The sequence below is a fragment of the Leguminivora glycinivorella genome, chromosome 15 (assembly GCF_023078275.1).
Source record: "Leguminivora glycinivorella isolate SPB_JAAS2020 chromosome 15, LegGlyc_1.1, whole genome shotgun sequence".
NCBI classification, from domain to species: Eukaryota; Metazoa; Arthropoda; class Insecta; order Lepidoptera; family Tortricidae; genus Leguminivora; species Leguminivora glycinivorella.
Genome location: NC_062985.1, coordinates 10,169,479 through 10,196,395, shown reverse-complemented (window position 1 = coordinate 10,196,395; position 26,917 = coordinate 10,169,479). Strand labels below are relative to the sequence as shown.

Genomic DNA, 26,917 nt, shown 5'->3' with positions numbered 1-26,917 from the left:
TAAACAATTTGTTTTAGTACTAAAACAGGAATTATCTAATGATAATTTAGATACATTTTGTTCCGGTTATCGATACGGTCATTGATGATGCCACAGGGCCCTCTGGTTCGAGTTTAAAGGTAATTTTATGATACGTCAATACAACAACATTCATATTGATTATTGACAAAAAAAATCTTCCATAATACGACAGCATTCCAGCCGCGGGTAACTGAAGGCCTTGGTCACTTTTCTTTAGTTTACTGCATTTATTTCCGTTTATAATATGTATAGTAGTTTTTCTCGTTAAAAAAAATTAGCATATTTATAGCATTAAAGTGTATTAGTACCCATACATTCGTACAGGCAACTCCTGGCGCTAGTAGCTTATAGTATTGCGATCTAGTACAAGCAACTCATCCTAGATGGCGACTTGTTACGTTGTAACGTTGCACGTACATGTTTTAATTATAAGCTTTAATTTTATTATTTTTACAATTTTAATTATACAAATTTTAATAAAATAACTAATTTATAAATTAATTTTAATTATAGTTGCATGAATTATTTTAATCAATTATTATTTTTATTATTTATTTTACTCAACTAACTATTTATTTTTACAAATTTAACAATCAATTTTATATTTACATTAATTATCTTATTCTACTTTTCTATTTTAAAGTACGACTAAGAATAAAATAAAATAATTATGTTTTAAAAAACCTCTGTAATAGACATCGCAAGGTTAATCCGACCGTCCATGCGCTATTCGTATCAACTGTACTACGACCGGTCTGAGCTGACGTCACGGAATAATCTGGAACTGGCGCGAGCGCTGCCCCGCCGCGCCGCCCAGTCATCAGTCCGCGCCAGCCGCCAAACGTTACGCACGTACGTACCGTCGCGCACACGGGCCAGCCCGTGTCGTCTCGCGCGCTGTACAAATTATAATTTTAATTATTTTCTGGTGGGCGCGGACACCTGCAAATTTAATTAATTTAAATATATTCGGCGACGTAATCGCGAAATAACGAGTTCCCGCACCCACGTACTGGTAAGTGCAAAGTGTTGAACGTTATTTTAAAAAATAGTACATAGTGTAATTTTAATCCTAATGTGAGCTCACTTGTAATTATCTTTTGTTAACAGTGTTAAATGCTTAATTTAAATTATTCATTCCCATTTTATGCTAAACGCTTTTAGAGGGAATGACTTTGCAATTTCCTTTGTTCTGTTAGTGCTAAGTAATGTAATGGCGGGTACGAATAAGTATGTGTGCGTACCTCCTTCTTAATTTAGTCACTTTCTTTGTTCTTTCTTCCTTACTTCTGTGCTTTTCCTTGCTGTGCTTGTAACTCCGCTCTGATTTGTGAACACAAACACGCTATCTGCTTATGCACTTATGCTGCTGGTGCACCGGCTTATTCTTGGTCCCACCTTCATCATCATCATCATCGTCACAGGGTGTTCACCTATCAGAGCGAGCAAGAACAAGGTCTCATCACTAAGACTATGCGTGGAAATTTACAGGGTGCGCCGTTATTTTTAAAAAAGAAGACCGTTCGGCCGACGTGTCACACCGTCACCAGCATCCACACACACAACATCCAGACGGCTGGGTTGGAGCCTGAGTCGTTCGCCCGCCGTCGCCCCTGCTCCTCTTCAGCGCTGGCCCCCACACCTGCTGCGGACCACCATCGTAACCACCAGCCAGGGCAGTACCGCTCCGCGGTGGCAAATTTTAGACCCGGGCCTTGACCACCCACGACCCTATTCCAAATTTTAGTTTTTTTAATAAATTATTTTTGTTAACGTACTGGTAGAATTTTTATTTATGCCCTACCAGTCCTAGACGTTACATTGGCGCCCAACGTGGGGCGTACGTTTATCGTGTTTTAACTTCGAGCTTAAACATCGTCGAGGAGTGGATAACGTGATTCCCGACGCTCTGTCGAGAGCTGTTCCGATTAGCGCTATTGATTTGTCCAATTCTTTTCGTAACACGTCAGATGCATGGTACAAAAATATTTATAATTCTTGCTTAACTAAACCTCAAAATTTTCCTAATTTTCTCATCAAGAATGGCTCTTTGTATAGGCTTTGCAAAAATAAACACGAGAAAACCTCCGAGTTCTCTTGGAAGGAAGTTGTCCCAAGCGAATTTCGTCATGATGTTTTGGAACAAAATCATTCTGAGCCTATGGCTGGACATCTAGGTATCTTTAAAACGTATCGTAGATTGGCGTTGAGATACTTCTGGCCAGGGATGCATAATGACGTCGTGAAATTTGTAGGATCTTGTAATAAGTGTTTACAATACAAACATCAAAATCATCAGGTGCTTGGTGAAATGGGTCGCCCTAAACAATGTTGCCGACCTTTTCAAATGGTTTCGATTGACCTCATGGGCCCTCTGCCTATCACTCGGAAACAAAACCAATATATCCTGGTCATCACTTGTTGTTTTTCAAAATTTTGCCTCATTTTCCCTATTCGTAATGCTACTTCCACTATAATCACCAAAATTATTGAGGACCAACTCTTTCTAGTTCATGGGGTTCCTCAAACAATCTTTCTTGATAACGGCAGTCAGTTCACTAGCGGCATGACCGTAGATTTATTTAAAAAATATAATGTGCCGAATGTCTTCTACACGCCTAGGTACACGCCACAAGTTAACCCCGTGGAACGTCAGAATCGCACGATCGTTACTTGTTTATCAACTTTTGTCAATGAAGATCATAGGACCTGGGATTTGTTTATACCGAAAGTACAATTTGCCATAAATAACTCTGCAAATGAAGTAACAGGTTATAGTCCTTCGTTCCTCGTATTTGGTCGAGACCTAGTGACTTGTGGTACGCATTATGTCGATAGTGACCTTGGCAGGGATTTAATGTTCTTACCACGTGACATTTATGCCGAAAATTTAGGTTGCATGTCCGAAATATTTGATAATGTACAGGCGAAGTTACATCAAGCTCATGCAAAGAATACCGCACATTACAATCTACGCCGTAGACATGTAGAATTTAAGGTAGGGGACATAGTCATGAAACGTGCTTATGTTTTAAGTGACAAAGATAAGTACTTTAGTAAAAAATTAGCCCCTAAGTTTCTACAATGTCGTGTTGTTGAAAAGAAGTCACCTTTGGTGTATGTATTGGAGGACATGTCTGGGAAAAATATAGGGACTTGGCACATCAAAGATTTAAAATTGTCAAGTTTTAATAAATAATATAATAAAAGTTACATTAATTTCCCAAGTCGCGCGTATTTACCATCTATTACAGTGCATAAAATGTATTTGTATTGGTTTCTGGTTGAACGATAACTGGTTACCTGCAAAAGTCTGGGCGCATTAGCATCTGTAGTTTAAAACTAGATACTAATGTTTTTTTATGATTGCGTGATGTATGATGGACAGTATGAAAGATAGTATGAAGTAGTAAATGCAAATACGCAAACGTATATTGCGCGGATTTTATTCTGAGGAACAAAATCCTTTTCCGGCGCGAGGGGGTAATGTAACGTTGCACGTACATGTTTTAATTATAAGCTTTAATTTTATTATTTTTACAATTTTAATTATACAAATTTTAATAAAATAACTAATTTATAAATTAATTTTAATTATAGTTGCATGAATTATTTTAATCAATTATTATTTTTATTATTTATTTTACTCAACTAACTATTTATTTTTACAAATTTAACAATCAATTTTATATTTACATTAATTATCTTATTCTACTTTTCTATTTTAAAGTACGACTAAGAATAAAATAAAATAATTATGTTTTAAAAAACCTCTGTAATAGACATCGCAAGGTTAATCCGACCGTCCATGCGCTATTCGTATCAACTGTACTACGACCGGTCTGAGCTGACGTCACGGAATAATCTGGAACTGGCGCGAGCGCTGCCCCGCCGCGCCGCCCAGTCATCAGTCCGCGCCAGCCGCCAAACGTTACGCACGTACGTACCGTCGCGCACACGGGCCAGCCCGTGTCGTCTCGCGCGCTGTACAAATTATAATTTTAATTATTTTCTGGTGGGCGCGGACACCTGCAAATTTAATTAATTTAAATATATTCGGCGACGTAATCGCGAAATAACGAGTTCCCGCACCCACGTACTGGTAAGTGCAAAGTGTTGAACGTTATTTTAAAAAATAGTACATAGTGTAATTTTAATCCTAATGTGAGCTCACTTGTAATTATCTTTTGTTAACAGTGTTAAATGCTTAATTTAAATTATTCATTCCCATTTTATGCTAAACGCTTTTAGAGGGAATGACTTTGCAATTTCCTTTGTTCTGTTAGTGCTAAGTAATGTAATGGCGGGTACGAATAAGTATGTGTGCGTACCTCCTTCTTAATTTAGTCACTTTCTTTGTTCTTTCTTCCTTACTTCTGTGCTTTTCCTTGCTGTGCTTGTAACTCCGCTCTGATTTGTGAACACAAACACGCTATCTGCTTATGCACTTATGCTGCTGGTGCACCGGCTTATTCTTGGTCCCACCTTCATCATCATCATCATCGTCACAGGGTGTTCACCTATCAGAGCGAGCAAGAACAAGGTCTCATCACTAAGACTATGCGTGGAAATTTACAGGGTGCGCCGTTATTTTTAAAAAAGAAGACCGTTCGGCCGACGTGTCACACCGTCACCAGCATCCACACACACAACATCCAGACGGCTGGGTTGGAGCCTGAGTCGTTCGCCCGCCGTCGCCCCTGCTCCTCTTCAGCGCTGGCCCCCACACCTGCTGCGGACCACCATCGTAACCACCAGCCAGGGCAGTACCGCTCCGCGGTGGCAAATTTTAGACCCGGGCCTTGACCACCCACGACCCTATTCCAAATTTTAGTTTTTTTAATAAATTATTTTTGTTAACGTACTGGTAGAATTTTTATTTATGCCCTACCAGTCCTAGACGTTACAACGTATGGTGGTCTTGAATCTCGATCGACGTATCGTATAACAGGGGTGCGGGGAGGGGAAGTAGCGCGATCGAGCAAGGGCATTCAAACGGGGGACCGTCTTAATCAATAAAGGTATTAGATAACCTAACCACAAAATTAAAATTTTGAAAAAACCCCCGACCGCGACATAGTGGACCGATTTTTATGAAACATAGCTAAAAATACTGCCGACCTTATTCAGCTTTCAAACAAAAAAAACTAAATCAAAATCGGTTCATCCGTTCGAGAGCTACGATGCCACAGACAGACACACACACAGACAGACAGACAAACAGACAGACAGACATACACACAGACAGACACGTCAAACTTATAACACCCCGTCGTTTTTGCGTCGTGGCTGCCAGAAATAAATGAGTTTAAAATATCTAATTGGGCGAAAGAAACCATAGGAAACTTCAATTTGTGCCTTCTGACAGATTTGTTTTACGCACTTCCGAGTAAATTACCTAATTACCTATACCTAAACGTCATTCACGATATGATGTTTATGTCATGTCAAATTAAGTTGGACGTAATCAGCTGCAAAAGTGCACGGAGATATTATGCATGAATTCATTGATGAATTCGCCATGTACTTTTGCAGCTGACTGTACATTGCTGCTTGGCCAGATTTTAAAAATTGATTAAGTAGGTATTTAAAAATATTTTAAGCGGGTTACTCACGTATTAAGTCGATATAGCGTTCGACATGTTTCGGTTCAATTTCGAGAACCTTTTTAACAAAATGATTATCCTATACGATTCGTATGATTAGATACTTTAGGATGCATTATTCGCCCGTATAGAATCCACACCCGTTATTGGGGGCGAAGGTTTTTAATTCCCATAGAACGTTTAAATTTCGCGCCATTTTTTGGTGCCTAGGTTTGGTTGACCGTCTGAATCTCCTTAGTGTATTCATGTCATCTTATTTGATATTGATCCTACTATATAATATATATACTATATTCTGTCAAACAAGTCTGTCAGTAAATAAGAACCAAATAAGAACTAAGAAAACTATATAATAGGTAACCTTTTCTCTAGCACCCTAAAGAAAAGGATGCTTATAGTTTTCTTTGTTCTTATTTACTGACAGACTTGGTTGACAGAGTATAATGAAAAAATGAAAATGAAATATTTATTTTTCAAGTAGGCATATTACAATGCGCATATGAACGTCAAATAAAGCTACGCCGGCTCTAACCCTACGCCTCAGCCTCGAGAAGATTTCAGTCCCCCCTCAGTTGGGAGGGGGGTATCCACTATGGGACCGGCAAGAAACTCGGCGGGCAACTTCTTTTCAAAACATTACATCTTATAATTAACATGCATTAAATAACAACATACAATTTAACATGCAAAAGTATTCATCAAAGAATATGAACAGACTAGGTACTCTATGGAAATCAATTTCAATAAATTATATTATTGCTTAATAATACGTCGTTCTTCTTCAGAGAAAACATATCAAATTGTCATAGAAGAAAAAGATAATATGAATCTCAATATCATTAAATATGTAATTTACCTACACAACATAAAATATAAAATATTTGATGTGCTTTCTTATCTGAACTGTGTCCTCTATACATAATACAATTATTTTAATTGCTATTCGTTTTTTGTAGTTTCTGGTTCGGGCCATGCATGTTTGTCTGTCAAATAGTCCTCGACTCTGTAATAAGCCTTCCTATATACCGTCTATACCCGATTAGGCAACTTTGTCACTAGAATACAACTTATTACAGTTATTTATTACGAAACACATACGATAATAGCTTGATAAGGTAAGTACTTTGTTTTTTAAACAATTCTCTTTTTTTAGTGTCACTACTAAAGTGTGCATAGAACGGAACGCATCGTAATATTTGAATTACTCAACAGATGGCGCGCAAATCAAGCCTATTCCAGCGTAAATAGACCAATCAGAATCCGCAAAGTGTCCTGTTGTGTGACGTCATTAATTCCACGTTGGAAGTTGTTCCCCCAAATGTCATTCTCAGTTTTGTGTATAAAATAGTGTTTGTGAATGCAAAATGCAATAATGTTGTCAAATAACGCTTTACGCCGCGATAATTGTGTTACACGCATAAAATAACCATGATATGAAACGAAAATTTAATTTAATTATGATGACCTTAAAGTGCTATTGCACTGATAAAAATGACTGATGTTAAGGATGATTTCACCGGATTGATGGAATATTTCGCGATAGATGATCAAGAATTGAACAAAGTGGATGTTAAAAGTGTTAAAATGGATGACTTTCAGCACAATAATTACATTGTAAGTTTTAGGTTAAGCTTATTTTTATCTAGGAGTCACGGCGTATGTTGCAATCTGCGAAGTTGATAACATATCAAGAGTGAGGTTGAATACGGCAATGAGACAATTTTAGCGAGTGATACGAGCGCGAGCGATCGAGAGGCGCGGTGAAGTAATAGTGATCGTCTAGCGCACCTCGCTCGACGGCTTTCGTGGCTACACTTTTACCGTTATACTTACGTTCATTTCATTCTGGGCTCGGTCGCGTCCCGCTCGGCTGCTCAAAACCCGACTCACCCCAAGTTATCTAATTAGCGTAATTAATAATCATCTAATTACTAATAGGGTTTTCCTGATTTTGTTATTGTTCACGTTAGTTGGTCAGTGCGTGTGAGTCCGCGGCGCGAACCGGTGTTTTACGTAAACAATCAGTTGCCAGCTAGGCACCATGCGGCTATCACTGCCATATGCCGTCTAAATATCTTGAACTGCATAAATTTTCATCTGCTACAACAAGTTACGAACACAAGTGAATGTTGTGTGATCTTGCATTCGTCCTTTGGCAGTGAATAGGACGATTTTTGAGACATTTTTATGTTATAAGTGACTGATGTTTTAGTTTTGATGTTGTAATACTGTGAAGTGTTCAAAATGGATAAGAAACTGGACCTATTGTCCTTGTTAGAGGTACCATGCAGTTTTCTATCTTAAATTTTTATTCCCATAGCTAACTTACTATCTCATATTTTCCATTTTGTTTTTCTAGGTAGCTATTTGGGTATTAAGACATGCTTTGAACTAGATATGAATATCTTTTATTATGTTAAGATAAGAGATATTACCAGGGAAGTCAACAAACACATGTAGATAACTAGTCACATATTATAACCTCCGAGCCACATTTACACCTTTCTCTTAAGACTTTCAGAAGTCTAGAAAATGAAAGTGGTCATAAAAACTTGCAACATTCACTGAAAGATTTCACTTTACTATTACAGACACATACATTTTTATGTTTTTATGTATTAAGAAATAATTCTATATCTAAATCCACTGATAAGTTATTACTAAGCTTAAATTTAACCTGACACTTTCAAAATCGTGATAAAGAAAGTTAATCCACAATAAATACCAGTTTTGGGTCGACCTAAACTGTGAGCATATAGAATATGTAGGTTAAAGTAAAATAATTGTTTTGAGAGACACCTTTCCTCATTTATATTTATTTTGAGAGTTATTTAACTATTTAATAACCATTTCATTAATAAGTTTACTTTTAGAATGCTGTTTCTACTATCTTAAACCACATATCAATGCTAGATTAACATAAACCGTTCCTTGGAAATATTTTACTGTATGTTTTATAGTTAACTGTAGAGAGACATTGACCACATTATCATCATCATCATCATCATCATCATCATGAGTCATCTACTAATCATGTCAGTGAAATTTCTACTAATTAACAGTTATTTTTGTCTAGCATGATAACAACAAAGTTGTAAAAGTATTGTCCTGTTTACTGTAAAAGGGTGTATACCTTTTACAGTAAACAGGACAATACTTTTCATAATGTGGATTTCCTTTATGTCCTGATTGAAGTAAAATCCCAGCAAGTCAATAGCTCCATTATCTAAATATAAACATTTATAGGAATACCCGAGGGTCAGATAAGAATTATTCTTACTTAACTCATTTATCTTCTAAGAACTACCTAACAAATAACTGAAATATGCAAGAAATCGCACCTTAGAATGAAACTGACACAACTTAATAGCAATTTGTTTGAGCATTAGGTCACATTCAATCTAAAGGTACGAAATATTCTGCTTTCGACATGCTTTGCAGTGTTAGAGAAAAAAACTACAGGCATTTCCTTAAAATAGAAATAGAGCAAAAAATACAAAAATATGTACACTTGAAATATAAATATTTATTTACCTGTATCCAGAGGATTCCCCAGTCCCAGGAAAAGATTACCAGCTGGTTCATATTACCAGCTGATTTCATAACTGACCTAATTGTTATTTGATAAGCACTAACCTGGACATGACTTTAAATCTTATCTCAAACATCTTATGGTTCACATTGCCATAACAAATTATAATGACATAGGCCCTTAGTAAATGGAAGTAAGATGAGTCACACATACCATTATGTTTTTTGCTACCTTTTTTTAGTTCCCTCAACAAGTGTTTGCCCTTTGTTTGGCAAGTGTACAATCAATTTTCCCAAATGTTTTACACTACCGTTATGTATCGCCATACAAGGAAACCATAATGCTACATTGGAAGTTAGAGACTTCAACATGAATATTAGATAAAAAGTCAAGTTAACGTTTACTTACTATAGAAATGTAACTTAAGATTCATATAAGTTTCCAATAGTGAAGCGGGAGGATTTTAATTTGTTCCTTAACTGTTATGAAAACCTGCAGTGTATGGATTAAATGTTCTGTTTAATCATTATTCTATGCCATGGTGGGTAAACTTTTTTTATTGGGGGCCAAAATATAAATAACCTAACCACAAAATTAAAAAAAAAACCCCAACCGCGACATAGTGGACTGATTTTCATGAAACATGGCTAAGAACACTCCTGACTAACTCAGCTTTGAAACAAAAAAAAAACTAAATCGAAATCGGTTCATCCGTTCGGGAGCTACGATGTCACAGACAGACACACACACAGACAGACAGACAAACAGACAGACCGACACGTCAGACTTATAACACCCCGTCGTTTTTGCGTCGGGGGTTAAAAAATTGAAAGGAGGGCCAGATTTACATCAAAAATGAACTCTTACCACAATGCTGGCCATATAACACTATTTTTAAGAGCTACGAGTAGACCAGTGGAGGGCCGGATTTGGTCCATGGGCCGTACTTTCTTTTTTTTTTATACTACGTCGGTGGCAAACAAGTATACGGCCCGCCTGATGTAAAGCGGTCACCGTAACCTATGGACGCCTGCAACTCAAACAGTGTCACATGCGCGTTGCCACCCCATTAGAAACTTGTACATTCCCTTTTGCTGTGTTAAGTACACAGCAAAAAGGAGTGTACAAGTTCCAAGGAGGGTTCGGGTTGCCGACGACTCAAAGGACAATAAACTATAATACTATAATACTTTGCCTACAACTGGTCTATGCCATTTACAACCAGCGCTTTGTATTATGCGACCCATATATTTTAAAAATCAAGTCTCTAATTCAAGCTTATATTTCCAGGCAGACTCGTGGCAGAGTCCGGATGATCTCCTGGAGAACATCTTCTCCCTGGAGCAGGGGTCACTGAACTTCCTCGAGGAAGCCTTGCCGGACTTCAACTTGGACCCAGACAATGTGCCTCAGTCCTCCGGAGCTGTGAGCAGCTCGTGTTCGGATAGCGGACTTTCTAGTGATCCTGCTGAGTTGTAAGTTATAGGATAATATATTATTTAAAAATTTACTGCTTTACCATGCTGTCCAATGTTTAGATTTTGGACAGTATTTTAGTTTTGATCCCCTTATCAATTGTCATCGAAATTAATTCCGATGAAGTCGCGTAAATCAATTTTCAAAATTCACGCTTTTTAACCCCCGACGCAAAAACGACGGGGTGTTATAAGTTTGACGTGTATGTCTGTCTGTCCGTCTGTCTGTCTGTCTGTCTGTGGCATCGCAGCTCTCGAACGGATGGATCGATTTAGATTTAGTTTTTTTGTTGTCTGAAAGCTGAGTTAGTCGGGAGTGTTCTTAGCCATGTTTCATGAAAATCGGTCTACCATGTCGCGGTCGGGGGTTTTTTCAAAATTTTAATTTTGTGGTTATTCTACTAGATACTTCAGATTGTTAGCAACCCAACTGCAACTCGCATGGTAACTGCAACATCAGCCTCTTTCTTTGTGCGAAAGATCTTCGGATCTTTCGCTTTTGCAGTCTGGAGTATGTTCCACACTATAGGTATTTATTTGGTATCCATTTCCATATGTAAAGCCAGCCCTACAGACGTTGATTAGATTAAATATCACCACATAAAAAAAACCGTCAACAAAACATCGTCGCCGAAACTTCTAAGCTATTCTTAATCCTTATTTCACATAGATAAGGTTTGTTTGTAGCTGTAACGAGTGAGATAGTCATGACCTCATGAGTCATGGTAAACGGAACGTTAGCGTTTTAGCGTGCGTAATGTCGGACATTCCTAGCGAAATACCGGAACTAGAAGGGCGATTTTTGAATCTCGCATACGGGATTTTGTCACAAAAATACCGGTTGAAAACAGTGACTTGCTTATTATTTTCAGTGACAATTTGTGCGTGAGACTCAAAGATCGGCCCGCAGGTTTTAGAATATTAGGGGTGTCATAGAAATAAAATAGTTACGACCACTTAACTTAATTTATTTAAAATTAATTGCACCATATGATAGTCTTCTCACTAATTTTATTCATTTGCGTTCGTAGTTGGTAGTAAAACTTCACCTTTACGGAGCACTTTAATATATATCTGTAGATCTTTCACTTTTCAATCAATGTTTATTGAACAATCAAATTACTACATAATATTTTTTATGTTTTTTTATTATTTATTTGAAATACAATGTCAAAAAAAAAAAGCCTTAACTAAAAATTATTACAAACGGTAATTAGTCAATACCGCTCCGCACCGCCTCCGGTGCAAAAGTGTATAATTATTTATCTAAACATACAAACTAATTATAATACAAGTACCTACAAAATATAGTTAGACATTTTTTTTAAATATTTCTCACAAGTCAAAATTGTTTACCTTATGTGTCATTGTTGTTTTCTTCGTATTTTTATTTAGGCAATTACCTGAATTACCAACTCGTATAGAACAAGTACCACAAAATAAGTCTTCTGCGGCTGTGGGACCTTTATTGATTTGGCCACGTCCGAACATGTAGCGTGGCAGATCCAACGTGGCAAACCGAGTCCCAACGAGAACCATTATTTCATCATCCACAAGGATGCACATTGCACAAGCATGACGCATGCGGGTTGCCTCCAGTGTTTAATCCGTAAATCTAATGCAATTTAATGTCCCACCCCAATCTGTTTTGTGATAGATAAAAGATAATATATTGTATTGGAATTTCTGTGTTACTCTTGGAGCTTTATTGATTTGGCCACGTTAGAGCATGCAGCGTGGCGAGTTGAGTCACATTAAGAACCACTGTTTCATCATCTCATATCATCAATAAAGAAATTATGAATTATGAATCTTCCACAGCGCATGCGGGTTGCCCCGTCTAGTTTTTAACCCGTAGAAAAGTTATGTTCTAAACAGATTTAACAGAGGTCGGACAGGATGAATTATTTCCCTTATAATTTGACACTTCTTACGTCATATAAGGCAAACGGCTCACCATTTCCGAGCTCTGGTTTTAAATATATTGAGCTTGTAGTGTTACTGTAGGAGCTTTATTGATTCGACCACGTTGGAGCAAGCAGCGTGGCAGATCCAACATGGCAAACCAATCCGCAATAAGAACCACTCTTTCATCATACTTTGATCGTGACGCATGCGCTCGTTCTGTTTGTGCCTTACAGGGCTAGAGGATAATGTAACTTAATCTGTTGACTCTGGGGTTAATTTAAAAAAAAATTTAATTTTATATTTTAGAATAGAAAATATTTTATTTGGCAATGAGAACCATAATACAACAAGTAATTAATAACTAGTACACCAAATAGGATGCCACTCAGCGTACACCGTGTCTAATAGACGCGGTACTGGTTTTCAGGGCACGTTTTTTGTAATTAATTAAGTAGCTTTACTTTAAATGAGATAATGTGCAAAGTATCTATAGGTAGTAAATAATATGAGAAAGTTTTGGACTTATGATAGGTACTTATGAATCATATGAGACAGGTAAATGTTAATAACATCGACGCGAGGGTACATTCAGACATACTTATGTAGTTAGTGTCAATAAAACGTACAAAGGTAGTTTATTCGTTTTCTAACCACTTTGGTTTAGTATAATCACAAATAACATGATATTAACAATCTGGTATAATTACCTACTAACTGACGAACTCGCGGTTGAGTAGATAGTTGTAATGTAAAGAACATTCCTAATGATACTTACTGTACTAGTCCGGTTCTTTTTGTTGTTCAATTAGTTTCTGCAGTGAGAAATTATTTGGCACGAAACTGCATGTCTCAAATAATGTTGCGTCCTGGACAGTGGACACCTATCCAAATAATGACCTGGCTATTTATTTATAGGAATTTAATTTAATTATTTTCCATCAGTTTTCGTTCTTTTTTAAACGGTTTCATTGAATATAATGTACGAAGAAATTCCTGTCTGTTTTTGGGGAGTGTAGTTGGGGAGTTTTCGGTAATTATAACGATCTAGGATTTGCAATTGGCCGGTCTAATACACACACATACTTCAGGTTCTGTGTTTCCACAGCTTCCACCGCTCTTATCTACTTCTGCATCGCATTTTGATCCTTTTCCATTCCCGCAATCGTTTTTATTCCCGTAATCATTTTTATTCCCGCAATCGTTTTTATTCCTGTAATCATTTTTATTCCCGCAATCGTTTTTATTCCCGTAATCATTTTTATTCCCGCAATCGTTCTTATTTCCCTCTTTGATATCAATTTCCACTTTACCTGACGAAATTATGTCAAATAAGATTACTTGCAACAATTTATCCATAATATCTTCGCTGCTTAGCCTGGGGGTGTTACAGGATTGGGATGACACGCTGCGCTGGCGGTCAACACAGGGCCTGATAACAGCTGGTATGGTGAACTGACATGGGTTACAGAGATTCGAAGACCCGAGTTGCTGGTAGCCGCTGCCGATGCCGCATCCACCACAACTTCGGCTGTACACCTGAAAAAGTCAGATCAAACACAGAATTAACGTAATAATAACAATCTCGATAATAGCCCATCGTCCTTAAATAGTCCTTTCACTCAGAACCCAAGTAAATTTTAGACATCCCAGTTCTGACAAAGACAGCATTTATTACATTTTATTAAAGTTTCAAAAGATATTACGCGCTGACTTCGGTTCCATACACGATTCGAAGAAGTATGGGTAGTGCAAAGACAATCCTGACTTTGTCCACTGTTCAAGTGACGTACTAAATATTACAAGGACACTACATTTTAATACAATACAATACAAATATTCTTTATTGTTCATCAATATAACAAGATTAATTAATAATTTTTAATTTTAATTAACTATGGTAGACAACAGGCGGTCTTATCGCTAAAGAGAAAAAAAAATATAATTAATAATATAATTTTTGTGTAAAATAGTCAGACTTGTCTTTGTGACAGCGCACAGCGTTTAATCTCGGTAGGTAGCCGTCTTTTTCAATTTAGGATAAATCCACTGGATAAAAACACCCATTAAATTGTACCGTCACTGACGAACTTTTTCCAAAAAAAACAAACACCACTATAAATTACGCAAAATTGGAAGTAATTAAAAAAAAACACTACCTCAGATAAGAGTAAAATTGATGCCAATAACTGCACTTTGAACAACACCATTTTGATATGGGGATTTACCTAATAAGGGCCTTTCACTGCTTTATATACAAACACGATTTCGAAATGAAAGTAGATACTGGGTAGTTTTGTAACCAAGTCTTCAGTTGGGTTTTGTTCGAGCACGTAATGTTATTCTCTGAAAGATAATATTTGAGCAACATTCCAATGCCCAGCTGTTGTTAATCAATACTGTGGGTTTAGTGAAAAAGGGTATAACTCAAATTGACTCGGTGAAAAAGGGCACAAGTCCCACCTTGGACTTGTGACCTTTTTCACCGAGTCAATTTGAGTTATACCCTTTTTTACTAGACCCACAGTTATATACTTGTTAGTGTGATATGATTGTTATATATTATGAACAGTAGCACCTGCACTTAAAATGTGCTGCTTGCCTTAAATACGCTTTGTCAGGTTACTTATAAATTATAATGATTCTCCACAGGACAGGCTATGGTAATGCAGATCAGCAGTACTGTAACCATGCGAATATTCATTTCAAATAAAAGCTTTTTAGGGTTTCGTACCTCATAAAGGAAAAACGGAAGCCTTATAGCATCACTGACGCAACACACGACACAAATTGCGGTAATCATGTAATTACTGTCAAAGCCCTAGAAAAGTAATATTTAATATATTTAATAGTGCAGTAATATCTATAGAAACACACATTTCCGAACGGTAACGCGTCCGTCATCCGGTTTCCTAACCGGAAGTCGTGGTTCGAATCCCTGTTCGTCCTAATGAGTTTTCGATGATTTTGTACGAAATATCATTTACAAATTGATTTCTGGTTATCATGATTCATGAGTTAACAAACCTACCATTATGATACGAGTAGTAACTAAGATCATTTACAAATTGATTTTTGGTTATCATGATTCATAAGTTAACAAACCTACCATTATGGTAGTAACTAAGATTGTAAAGAAATAAATATTAGGCGGCACCCTAGGTTAGATTTTTTATAATGTGTTTATATATTTTGTATTGTTTTGTATTTTACTTTATAATCATATTATAAAAATACCTAGCCTAAGAATTGAAATGAATAAAGAGAATTATAAATAATTATTATACAATAAGGAAATAATAGTAACTTGTACAGATTGTAATCACTAAATGTACTTAAATAACTAATTTAATTATTAATGTCATTACCTAATAACCCCACATTGTTATTCAATATTTAAATTACGGAGTCTTACCGGTATACAAATACAATACTGGCATTGAACTCAATTAACTAATTCCTCATTAAAATACCTTTGTTAAGAAATGAAATTGTTTGTTTTTAAGTGTCAACTAGCGATAGCTGTTATATTTTTGTGCCGAAAAAATATTTGGCAGTTTTCTGAAGCGATTTTTAAGCCGAAATCTGCCAAAACAAACTGATATTTCACACTAATTAGCATCCAAAGTGAAGATTACTCAAAGAGAGTCAAACCAAGATAACTTGGAAGCGATTTATAATGGTACTAGGCGATAATAATGAGCGATCTTGACAACACAGGTTTATGGTGTTGCTGTGTATCGATTATGATTATTTTGAACTTTTTCCGTGACGTTTACTTAACCCTTAAGCAACCCAGACTGTCAAAAACGCTGCCAACTTATCGTAGTCCAACTCCAATGCAGCGCTGCTTCAGCTGACCGCGTTGAGACGCGCGTGCGCTGGCCGGTTTGAGTGTTTAGAATTTTAAATCAGCAGCTGTCGTTACTTGCGCCATACATGCAGTCCGTTACTGCCGGTGTAACGCTTAAAAGAACGTTCCTTTTTTCGAAGATGGACCAATGCTTCTACCATTTTCCTGTTATTTTCGCATTTGAAGACCGTGACCACCTACGCTTGTAAACAAATATTTGTTTACAAGCGTATACGCTTGTAAACAAATATTTGTTTACAAGCGTATGCTGTATACTTTATACGTAATTCCGCGTCTTGTACTTATTTATGCCTAAGTTAACCAATAAGCATATAATATCAGCCAGCGTCATTTGGTTTTAAATCGACAAAACTAGTTGTCTTCTTCTTAGCCTATTGGAGTGTCCCCTTGCTGGGCAAAGGCCTCTCCCCTGGCTCTCCATAATTCCCGATTCTCCGTTACTTCCGGCCAGTTATTTAGGAAGTCGTCAAGGTCGTCCCGCCATCTTTGCCTGGGCCTACCCCGCCCACCACGCTTCTTCGTCGGCATCCACTTGGTAGCTATGTTAGCCCAACTTTCCGGATGCATGCGATAGACGTGGCCGGCCCAGTCCCATTTAAGCCTGGCGGTTTTTCTGCCAACTAGTTTTATAATAACCAAATTTTATTCATCCTATGTGCATAGTAATCTCTATATGTACAAAATGACGCATTCTACGATAAACGGCACAAAGTCGTTCACCCGTGAAATATGCGGACGTTAACATTCTAATCAGAGCCTAAACTGGGACATGACCATGCAGTACAGCAATGACGTTGGACGCTTCTCGATACGGTCTGTTTGACCAATTTAAATTTTGTCAACGTAGGATATACTTAGTTGCTTGTGATTTGACGCCTTAGTCTCCCTTAAGGTATCAATAAAACGTTTCCTCAATTTAACACTTTTTGAGATGTAGTTTTTATTTTATCCATTCTGTGATGTAACAGTTGTCTTTGATTTGACATACTTAAGCTTTTGACAGGTGCAACGAAGGTACAGTTGTAAAAAATGTGTTAATGAAAATAGCCAACGCGCAGCACTAATGAAATAAGTTTTTTTTTGTTTATTTTCCTTGCAATTATTATATTACAATTGATGTAGATTTTCCTTTTGTGGACAATAAAGTTTAAGGATAATCTATTAACGTATCTATATGTCACAAGGCACAACCATGCTTAGTAATGAAGCATAGAATTTGATTATACTCTGAAGCTAATTAATACTGGATAACAAAGATTTAATTTAACTATATATGTGCCTGAAGACTACGCCATTATACACATAAATTGGACCTGGCCACTTCTTTTTTTTGTGAGTCGGCATATTTAACCGCGAAGATAAAGGGAATATGTAGCAGATTTTACAGCCCAATAGCATGGAAGCCAAACTCCTCAGCTACCTAACTGTCTACAAAGGTTTTTCAATGCGTCATTACTTTGTAAACATCTTCTGTAGTTGTAAGAAAACAGACTATTTGCATAAACAACAATACATACTATGTAATTACCTTTTATCCTCTAGTTAGTATTACGTTCGACTCGTGTTTTTACTCTCTCATTATAATTATATAGGTATAATTCGAATAATGCTAAAATCAACATAGATAAGACGATTGATTGACGTTAGCAAATATGTACAAATTTTCTTCTCCACGGGCCACACCTCTTTCGTTAGCTTTTTTAGCCAGTCCTTTCATGTGGCCATGGAAAATTACTGTTCCCTAAAGATTTTCATTTTCAACTCTTTATTCACCGATTGTTAGGGGTGACACCGACGATATTCTGCTTAAGTCAGTCATGCTTATACACCTACGCCCAGTTCTAAGGTACAATTACAATACAGACGAACTGAAACTTGTATTGCAAGTTGCCAACTGCACATCGATATTGCAGTTTACACTCCGTCTGTATAGACCCTACCGTCGTACATTGCAGGCACTTTTCCCTGAGAATTATTAATTTTATCATGTTACAAGCGCATTGCCTGTGCAATATGCATAGTGCGTGCAAGTTTTCTACGCCGCTATCTGGCATAGTGATAGTGGGGTCACCACGTGCTCATTTGCGCATGTCTTTTCTGTGTAAACATTGGGAAACTAAACAAACTGCTACATAGTTGTCACCACGTGAATTATATGCATCCTTTTCATAAGTATACAATATAGCCCCCGTGCCCCGTGTGGTGACGGGTTAAGAATTTCACCACCCCCTTTCTTCCCGTGGGTGTCGTAGAAGTCGACTGTGGGATATGGGTTAAATTGTGGCGTAGGCGAGAGGCTGGCAACCTGTCACTGCAATGTCACAATTTGGATTTCTTTCAACCCCTTTTTGCCAAGAGTGGCACTGAAACTTAGTAGTTCATGTGCTCTGCCATACTCGGGTAGCCCGCATGATCTGCTGGACTTGACGCCCAACGCTGTGCAGTGGTTGCAAGACTTAGATGTTGCCTTAGGGACCATCCACACTCATAAGACGCATGTCTCGGGGCGCGCGCCACGCCACCTCCACGCCGCCTGGGGCGCGTCTTACGTCCTTCCTATACAAAATGTACTGAGGAGACGTTTTTAGGGTTCCGTACCAATTTGAATTACATTCAGGCGGCGTGGCGGAGACGTCCGTTGCGCGCCCCGAGACACGCGACGCTTAAGTGGGAACGCTGCCTTATAATCTTTTATTTTGCCTATTTGTACATATCGCCATACGATTAAATAAATATGTGCTCTGCCTACCCCTTTATGGGATACAGGCGTGATTATTATGTACGTATGTACGATATAGCCGTTTATAGAGTTTCACTTATTAATTGGACTTGCGCCGTTTTTCTTTTACATATTTTGTAGCGTAGGCAATAGGCATTGGTATGCTCATAAATCGCATTGTGGCAATGACATTCCAATTGTACTCGTATTTGACGCAAAACGAATTGAGGAAAAACTCAAGTGAAGGATTTTTTGTCTACTAGTGTAAATACCTGCATTGTAAGTAAGACAGCTAAATTCTACATTAGAATAAATTCACTAGACGTTTTGAATGAAAAATATAATACAGAATTAAATGAAGCTTATATTACTCCTAAAAACGATTGGTTCTTTAGTTAAAGCTCGGCCACACATGCGCGTTTTGAGAGCGTAGGGGGAGCGTTAGCGGAGCGCAATGATAGCGGTGCGGACGGACGCTGGTCACGCTGGCGTTGCGAGCGCGAATTGTGAGCGTAATGGGCGCGCATTCCGCTCCGCTGAATCTACGCTATCAAAACGCTTTATGTGTGGCGGAATCTTAATGTTACAACTAAGATAACGTGTGTCGTTGGCATTTAACTTTACTTTGCCCTTTGCCATAATTAATATTTGAATAAATAAAATTGCCGTCAATATGTTACAGTCTGCATACCAATTGCAAGAATATAATTACTTAACCGTATCACTTTTACCTACTGATAGTACTGACATCAGATAATGCGTCAACTCCTCAACTCTCGACCTGGCAATATTTTCATTTGCCAATTATTTTCTCCGCCGAAACTCAAAATACCTGCCCTTTCGATCTCGTTGTCCTTTAAATACCTCATGGTTAAAGAAATCCGTGACACTTGTCTGAATACCTGTTTTTTTGCTCGTAAAACCGAAACTTATTACAACTTTTCAAATCAACTTACTTCCATTTTGGTAACTTCTATAGAGATGTTATTTGTGAAGTCTCGTAACCTTCGAAGGACTTATTTGGAAAAGTTTTTCAGCTTTTGCTATGAGTTTCCTCTGGTTACTGACTATTAATAGACATATTTACAACAATTTGACAAGTTTTTATGGCTATAGGTACTCTTATCTGTATACTGTATCTTAAGAGTTTTGAATGATTCACGGTTATTTTCATTAGACTTTGACCGGGATATAGACCGTGATTACCTTTTTGATTTTTGTCGAGCTCCCGATATTTCGACGCAGTTGCATGCATCATGATCACGGAAAACAAATATCGGGTTCGAAAATGTCGAAATATCGGGAGCTCGACAAAAATCAAAAAGGTAATCACGGTCTATATCCCGGTCAATATAAGTCTACTGTACCTTAGCTTAGACCAGTGGCGGGAAAACTTTTTTGATGAGGGGCCTAAACCTGAAGGGTATTTAAAAGCAGTGCTGGATTTCAAATGTTAGCAATTTTTGGAATCGTTACATTTTCCTCCTTTCCTTTACCTTCCTCGTGTGCCGAAATCCTTGAGAAAATAGTCCATACTATATCTTTTTGACATGAAGAACCTTTTGGTCGACCAATTTCTATTAATGTTAATAACCTGATGACTATCCATTGCTTACTACAACACATTAATTATTGTGCAAAACGATGATAAGCATTATTTAAGGCGCAGGTCCAATAATAATGCAGTGAATATTCCTGTACAGAATGCCAGATGCAATTGCATGAATTGCATTCCCTGCACCGAAGTGCGTCCTCTGTGCCATAATGCATAATAGAATACCGGACCTTAAGTGCCTCGGAGATAGTTGGATCCAATTAATATGGGGATGTAGACGAGAGAAATGATAAAGCATTGTGCTAAGGATTGCTGATGTTATGATTAATTGGTCTTTCATTATACAGGTTTATTTAGTATACAATTATGTATACAATGCCTACAACCTTGACACTTAGCGTTTTCACGCTATCCGATCCGATATTGGATGTAAGTAGGATGTCAAAAGCAAATATTAGAGATGGCGTTGGCGCCTTTATTTAATATATAGGATATCTACATCCGATATCGGATCGGATAATGTGAAAACGCTCTTACTCCAAAAACTACTTTGTAACCGGTTTGGGATCAGAAATGTCATATTTTCCAGAAATTCTACTATCCTTCGGGTGTAAAAACAATTAGTAACCAACAAGTAAAATTTGCGAATGGTTAGCATGACCAAAGCTACAAAATTGTACTAAGAACTTGGGAGTTTACATAACGGTCTTTTAAATACAATGTACAATAGTAGGTAAATTGCAGTTTCCTCAGAACAATTGTCACTTTGTATTTGATTGTGATATTCTTCCTTTCCTTTCGTAACGTAGTTCCTAATAGACACGATGGCTGAGAGATAATGTTTTTGATGCTCTAATACTTACTAACAAATATATAGTGTTATATTTTGTTTTTCTTCTGTCTGTTACCTTCCGGGAATTTTTCTCACTTGATGGTCTCACCAGAAGATCAGCGCTGGAAGTCGCCAGCAACACGCTAAGATGAGGTCATTTCGTGGCACTTCATTCCTGTTTTGGCATAATGTGTATTTTGTCTTGCCTGTGTTCACGAGTAAAAATGTTTATTCTATTCTATTCAAATTAATAGCGCCCATCCGTGTTACTGGGGAAAACAAGGCTTAAGTTATATATCTAGTTTTTCTTGTTTAACTGTTTCCGATATTTTTTTTACGGCGATTGGAGATGCTTGCCTCTTTAATGTCAATACTACCTATTATGTACGTGAGAAGGCTCAAGAGCGCTATAAAGGTACCATTGACCGCCTGAGGTCCGCGGTGTATCGTGAAATGCGGCGTTAGATAATTTATGCCGAGAACCGGCGTAACCACGTGTCTGTGGTGCGTAGTTTTAATGTCAATACCATCTGGGACCCCCAGCAGCAGCCAAGCTGTACTCAAAACACGTTTTACCGCGTACCTATACCACATTAAAATGGTCAAATCTCACCTTGAGTCTCTCTGTCGCTCATCCATTAGAAAATCATATAGACAGCGCGCGAACGCACATGCGGCAGTATACATAGTAAGAGTAGTAATAACTAATTATTCGCATTGTAAACTTGCATGCGAGATGTCGTAGCGTCTAAATTAGCTTAGCCCTAAGTCAAGATGAAGGTAATACGTTCGTCTGACATCAAAGTTCGTCTGACATCGTTTGAAGTCAAAGGTCCATTTGACAATACTCAAAATAAACAACAAAATCAGATAACGAACTGGATTCCCTTCCGTGCCTGGATAGGCACAATAGGCAGAACACCATAGCGCAGGATTTCAATGAGAACCTATGTGGCATATTGCCATTATAACTCCGAATAAACTAAAATCATGTTAAGACGCTACGGGAGCGAAAATGCTAAAATGGAAAAGATTCCCCCTTTCAATTTGGGAATTTCAGTTAAATATACTAGTGTTATTAACTAGATTTATCGAAAAAAAAATGTCCATTAAGAACAACTCAGTTAAAAGATATTGCGAAAAAATCTTTAAAATCGAGGTTCCGCTCTCGACTGTTTCCTCCTTCAAAACTTATTTAAACGGAACGACATTTGAGAATCTGAATAACAATAAAATAAACTGTGGCGGACCGTTTAGATTTTTTGGCTAATTGTTACCTATCTTGAGTATCACACCTTTTTTGAGCCATATTGAAAAAGGCCGTTTTTAGAAATTTTTGATTGGCTCTAGCGGCTTTTAAAATAAAAATAGCAAAAAAATCAAAACGGTCCGACACAGATAAAAATAATAATAATCTGTGTTGAAAAAATCGTTGTTCTATCTTCAAAAACCAGGGAGGAAATAGTGGAGTCGAGAGCGCTTGTATGGAGAATTGACCTGTATCGTATCGTATCGTCTTAAGGTTTTTAAGTAAAACATCGGCTCCCAATTTTCAACCGTGCCACGGCTCTCGGAATGAGAGCATGGTTAACAAGATAACGCTATCTTTGCCTATTTTTAACGAGGTTTCATATCAGATGCATTGAAATGCATGCTACGCGTTGAAAGGAATATTCCAGTAACGTAAATCACTTAGGAATTGTATACACTGAGTACTTAATTTGTTTGAGTTACGCTAGTTTTTAACGAGACGAATCCAATGTAATGCCTACGAGTTAGTAACGTGACTTTTCACGTAAGAATGTTCACTTAAGGACCTTATCGAATAGCGTATAAAATCAATAAAAAATATCGCACATTTAGAACGAAACCGACCTAACTCAACTTTCGTGTCTTTAAATTCCTCAATTGCTAAGCGTGGCACTGAAACTTCAGTTTGTGTTTTAAGCCTACTTCTTTTTGGAACACGGTTGACAGTATATGTGTGTACAAGTATTTATGCACATTAATACTAGCCAATGATTGTTTTACAGCTTCATCGAAAAGGTAATAAGTCGAGGACGTCAAGCATAATTATTCCCCAGAGTTCCTTATTTGTCTCAGAGCGGAACTCCATTGAGACGGCCCGGCCGCGAAGGCAATCTGCTTTTTGTCTGTCGACTTGTCAACTTTCTTTGAATGCTGTTGTTGCGCTTTGTGCACCCTCTGTAAATACTCTCAAGTTTGACTTTTAAAGATAATAGCAGGGGCAAGATAAAAGAAAAGGATTATTATAAATAACCATTTTATCCCTTAATTTTATAACTTTTCTAATAACATTGATTATTTTAGTCTTAAAAGTGATGAGAGTATATTTGTAGGATTTGTTATTCGTATTACATAATAGTTACTGCACTGATAATGATAACTAACCACTTCTAACACCTACCTATAATTATCATGTTAATGTGTTCGATTAAGTACAAGTATAAGACAACTCATACAGTTCTTAGAACTGTAGCTTTATTTTGTAAGTAATTTAAACGAAAACTTAAAATAATCTTACTCAATATACAAACAATATCAAGTTCGTAGGTCATTAGGTGCTCAATTATCTACGTTCAACGTTTACGTAATATTTTGCGGTAAACTTGCGTAAACTTTGTAGATATTTTAGTGTTACTACGCCTGAAACTTGCCTTATCTCGTTTATATTAAATTTATTGTAAGCCCAGACTTTTTAAAGTAAATATGTTTTGCTTTCAGACCGATGAAGGTTGTGATTATTTCTAGAAGCTGGAATTTTTTATCAAATCTAACGAGTAATATGTTTAGATTGATGGAGATGCCCATTTTTGTAGACTCGAAAGAAATTATAACACATTTTGTTATATTTATTTTAAAGTAATTGAATACTAGTTATGAGATGGAAAAAAATACAGAAAATATTATGGATTACTTTCCATTTTCTACCCCTTGATGAGACGGCAGAAGAGAAAGATGGACTTGACTAACGTATTCCATGATTCCGCTGTTGTGATTTCCTCACGCCGGTCTCTTAAGTCCATAGTCATCCTTGTCCATGTATTAAAATGGCCCTTTGTTTCCAGCGACTTCGAACAGCAGCTCTCCCCGTTCCTGATCCAGAACTCGTGCGACGAGGACCTGACCTGCGCGGGCCTGGAGCCCACCAGCCCCGGCGCCGCCCAGGACGTGGTTATCCAGGACTGTGAAGCCTCCAACTCCACCGACGCCTTCGATGTCCTCAACTTCGAGCAAAACGTGGTCCCCGGCTTCATCAACAAAAATACATTCCAAAATGGTGAGTCCCGAACAAAATGGTTCGACTGAACGTTTAAACAGGTGGCGTTGTGAAATACTTTTTTGTCGAATTTCGTTATAATGATGCTTTAAATGTTCATTTGTGCAGTCAATATTAGTTTCATCTGTTATTAATTGTCTTTTTTCGTGTTTTGTCTCCTTCTGCTATAACATGTTGTGTAAGTGAGAACGAAAGTACCTATAAGATAAATATATTTTAATTTATTTACTTTTTTGTATATCAGTATATGTTAGATAACAAATACAATTGAGTAGATGAATTAAAGCGGCAAACGTACCCCGGCAATCATCAACTAAGAAAGATACGAAAAACCTACTCTGTACCAGACATGAATAGGATTCGAGGAAAAATATGAACATGAACAGGTGTGTATATTGTGAAATATTCGAATTTCAAGGCGTTATGTCTATATAGCACATGTTTGTCTGATTTTATTTGATTACACAGACCTTGAGATGGAAAGGTTTACGTTATTCAAACCTTTTAGGTCTAGGTTTTAGGTTTATTGTGTTAAAGATCATTTATAGTATTGTAATTAAGACTATATTAATAAATGTCTTCACGGCCGTTAACTACATATAGACTTCTCAACGTAGCAAAGGAAATTATTAATTAACCACAACAATACGTCAAGCAGACGGAGGTCATGCACAAACTCGTACATTATATATTGCCTCAACGACTATTATATATACGTGTTTCTCTTTGAACAAAAAGAATACTACTATCTTCGTATGTGGTGTATACGTATAAAATGCTCAGATTGAGTGAAAACGTCGCTTGTGTGGTCAATATTACACATATTAAGATCTCTGGTACATAGTAGGTATGCCATTTTTCTTAATATAGTCTCCACTGTCTCAAGTACTGAAACAATCTGATATCGCCTGTAAGAATGTTCCAAAAAAATTCTTTAGATTTCCTTAACTTTTTTCATATCCACTGGGAGAGATATAAGCAATTATGGTTTTACCATTTAAGACATTTATTATCTCAGAAAGAATTTACAAAATTCGCTTACATGAGATGTTATTTTATAAGTAAAGATATTTTTATAATTAACCATACTATACATACAACCGGTATGACCCAAGACGCAGATGCTATTTCGTATGGAGATTGTGTAGTAAACGTTTTGACATTTTCACGTTAAAAAACTTATAACAAGAGATTTAAAACGTAGATCCAGGGACTCTGTGAAAACACTAGATGAGTCAGAGTTGTGCAAATCTAATTAGAGTAGCGTTACTAATCGGATTTGAAGTTGGAGACGCCAACCATAGCGTCTGAGAACCGGCGTTCAAATCTGAATAGTTTACTTTTCATCTCCTGTTTCAGCGCTAAGAAAATATTTGTTTCATTTCAGCACTGTTTTTAATGCAAATGTTTTCGCAATACCATTTAAGATTATGTAACTTCGTAAAAATATGTTTTAATAATAATCAATAATATAAACAGGTCCTAAAGTCATCGTCCGCTTCGTTCGACGTATTTTAAACTAATATGAACTACAAGAATTTTACAAACAGGTTACGTAACTAATAAACATAATAGAGAAATTCCCATCAAGTTTGTACATTTGTATCACGTCTCCGATTTGGATAAAAATTGGTAGGCTGATAGAGTCCATGATGCTGAGCAAGATCCACTAGGTTTCCCAAAATGTCCTATGTAGTTTGTATGAAACCTTCCCTTTTTGTTACCAGATTTCTATAGGTACATTTTCGGTAACAAAAAAGGAAAGTTTCATACAATCAACCTAGGACATTTTGGGGAAACTTAGTGGATCTTGCTCAGCATCATGGACTCTACCAGCCTACCAATTTTTATCCAAATCGGAGACGTGATACAAATTTACAAACTTAACGGGAATTGCTGAATAACGTCTTATACTAGATTTCTATCTACGTCCAAAATAAATTATTTTAAATGGCGTTCTCTGGATACATGAAATATTAAGAAGTAGCATGCTTTTATTTATTTTCAGACATGTACATTATTAATAGAGGATGAAATATTTTAGATAAAAAGTTTCAGACTAATTACATGTTATATGAATAGTAGATTATTTATTAA

The 26,917-nt window shown here is 37.0% G+C and overlaps 2 protein-coding genes and 2 long non-coding RNA genes across 7 annotated transcripts in view; 3 read left to right on the top strand and 1 right to left on the bottom strand.

Moving 5' to 3' along the window:
• Nucleotides 1–588: 588 nt before the first annotated feature.
• Nucleotides 589–1,740, top strand: LOC125234089. The gene is made up of 2 exons (XR_007177931.1): nt 589–1,036; nt 1,513–1,740. It is a non-coding gene; the product is annotated as an uncharacterized LOC125234089 (long non-coding RNA).
• A 1,935-nt stretch (nt 1,741–3,675) lies between these two features.
• Nucleotides 3,676–4,827, top strand: LOC125234088. Its single transcript, XR_007177930.1, has 2 exons — nt 3,676–4,123; nt 4,600–4,827. It is a non-coding gene; the product is annotated as an uncharacterized LOC125234088 (long non-coding RNA).
• A 2,086-nt stretch (nt 4,828–6,913) lies between these two features.
• LOC125233878 overlaps nt 6,914–26,917 on the top strand; it is a 35,453-nt gene continuing 15,449 nt past the window's right edge. Inside the window, exons 1-3 of one of the 3 annotated variants that reach the window (XM_048140031.1) lie at nt 6,914–7,241; nt 10,450–10,634; nt 24,609–24,820. In XM_048140031.1, the coding sequence (XP_047995988.1) occupies nt 7,119–7,241; nt 10,450–10,634; nt 24,609–24,820 (520 nt within the window). In that variant the 5' untranslated portion in view covers nt 6,914–7,118. Of the gene's footprint in view, nt 7,242–7,387; nt 7,908–10,449; nt 10,635–24,608; nt 24,821–26,917 lie in introns of those variants that run through there. The other 2 variants (XM_048140029.1, XM_048140030.1) reach the window with 2 other exon arrangements.
• LOC125233879 lies at nt 11,894–14,905 on the bottom strand. Of its 2 annotated transcripts, none has more exons than XM_048140033.1 (3): nt 14,699–14,905; nt 13,780–14,078; nt 11,894–13,725 (listed from the first exon to the last, which is right to left on the bottom strand). In XM_048140033.1, exons 1-3 carry the CDS (start codon nt 14,747–14,749, stop codon nt 13,587–13,589), a joined length of 489 nt encoding a protein of 162 aa, XP_047995990.1. In that variant the 5' UTR covers nt 14,750–14,905; the 3' UTR covers nt 11,894–13,586. The 2 variants fall into 2 exon arrangements, with proteins under 2 accessions (XP_047995990.1, XP_047995989.1); XM_048140032.1 differs by having other exon boundaries at nt 11,894–13,737; nt 13,792–14,078; nt 14,699–14,903.

Bases quoted from the DNA above. Each gene is read 5' to 3' on its own strand.
- LOC125233879 (XM_048140033.1), bottom strand. From the start codon at position 14,749: ATGGTGTTGTTCAAAGTGCAGTTATTGGCATCAATTTTACTCTTATCT. The intron at 14,079-14,698 runs GTAGTGTTTTTT...TGACTTTTTCAG, and splicing joins CAATTTTACTCTTATCTGAG to GTGTACAGCCGAAGTTGTGG. The intron at 13,726-13,779 runs CGATTGCGGGAA...CGGGAATAAAAA, and splicing joins AATGATTACGGGAATAAAAA to TGATTACGGGAATAAAAACG.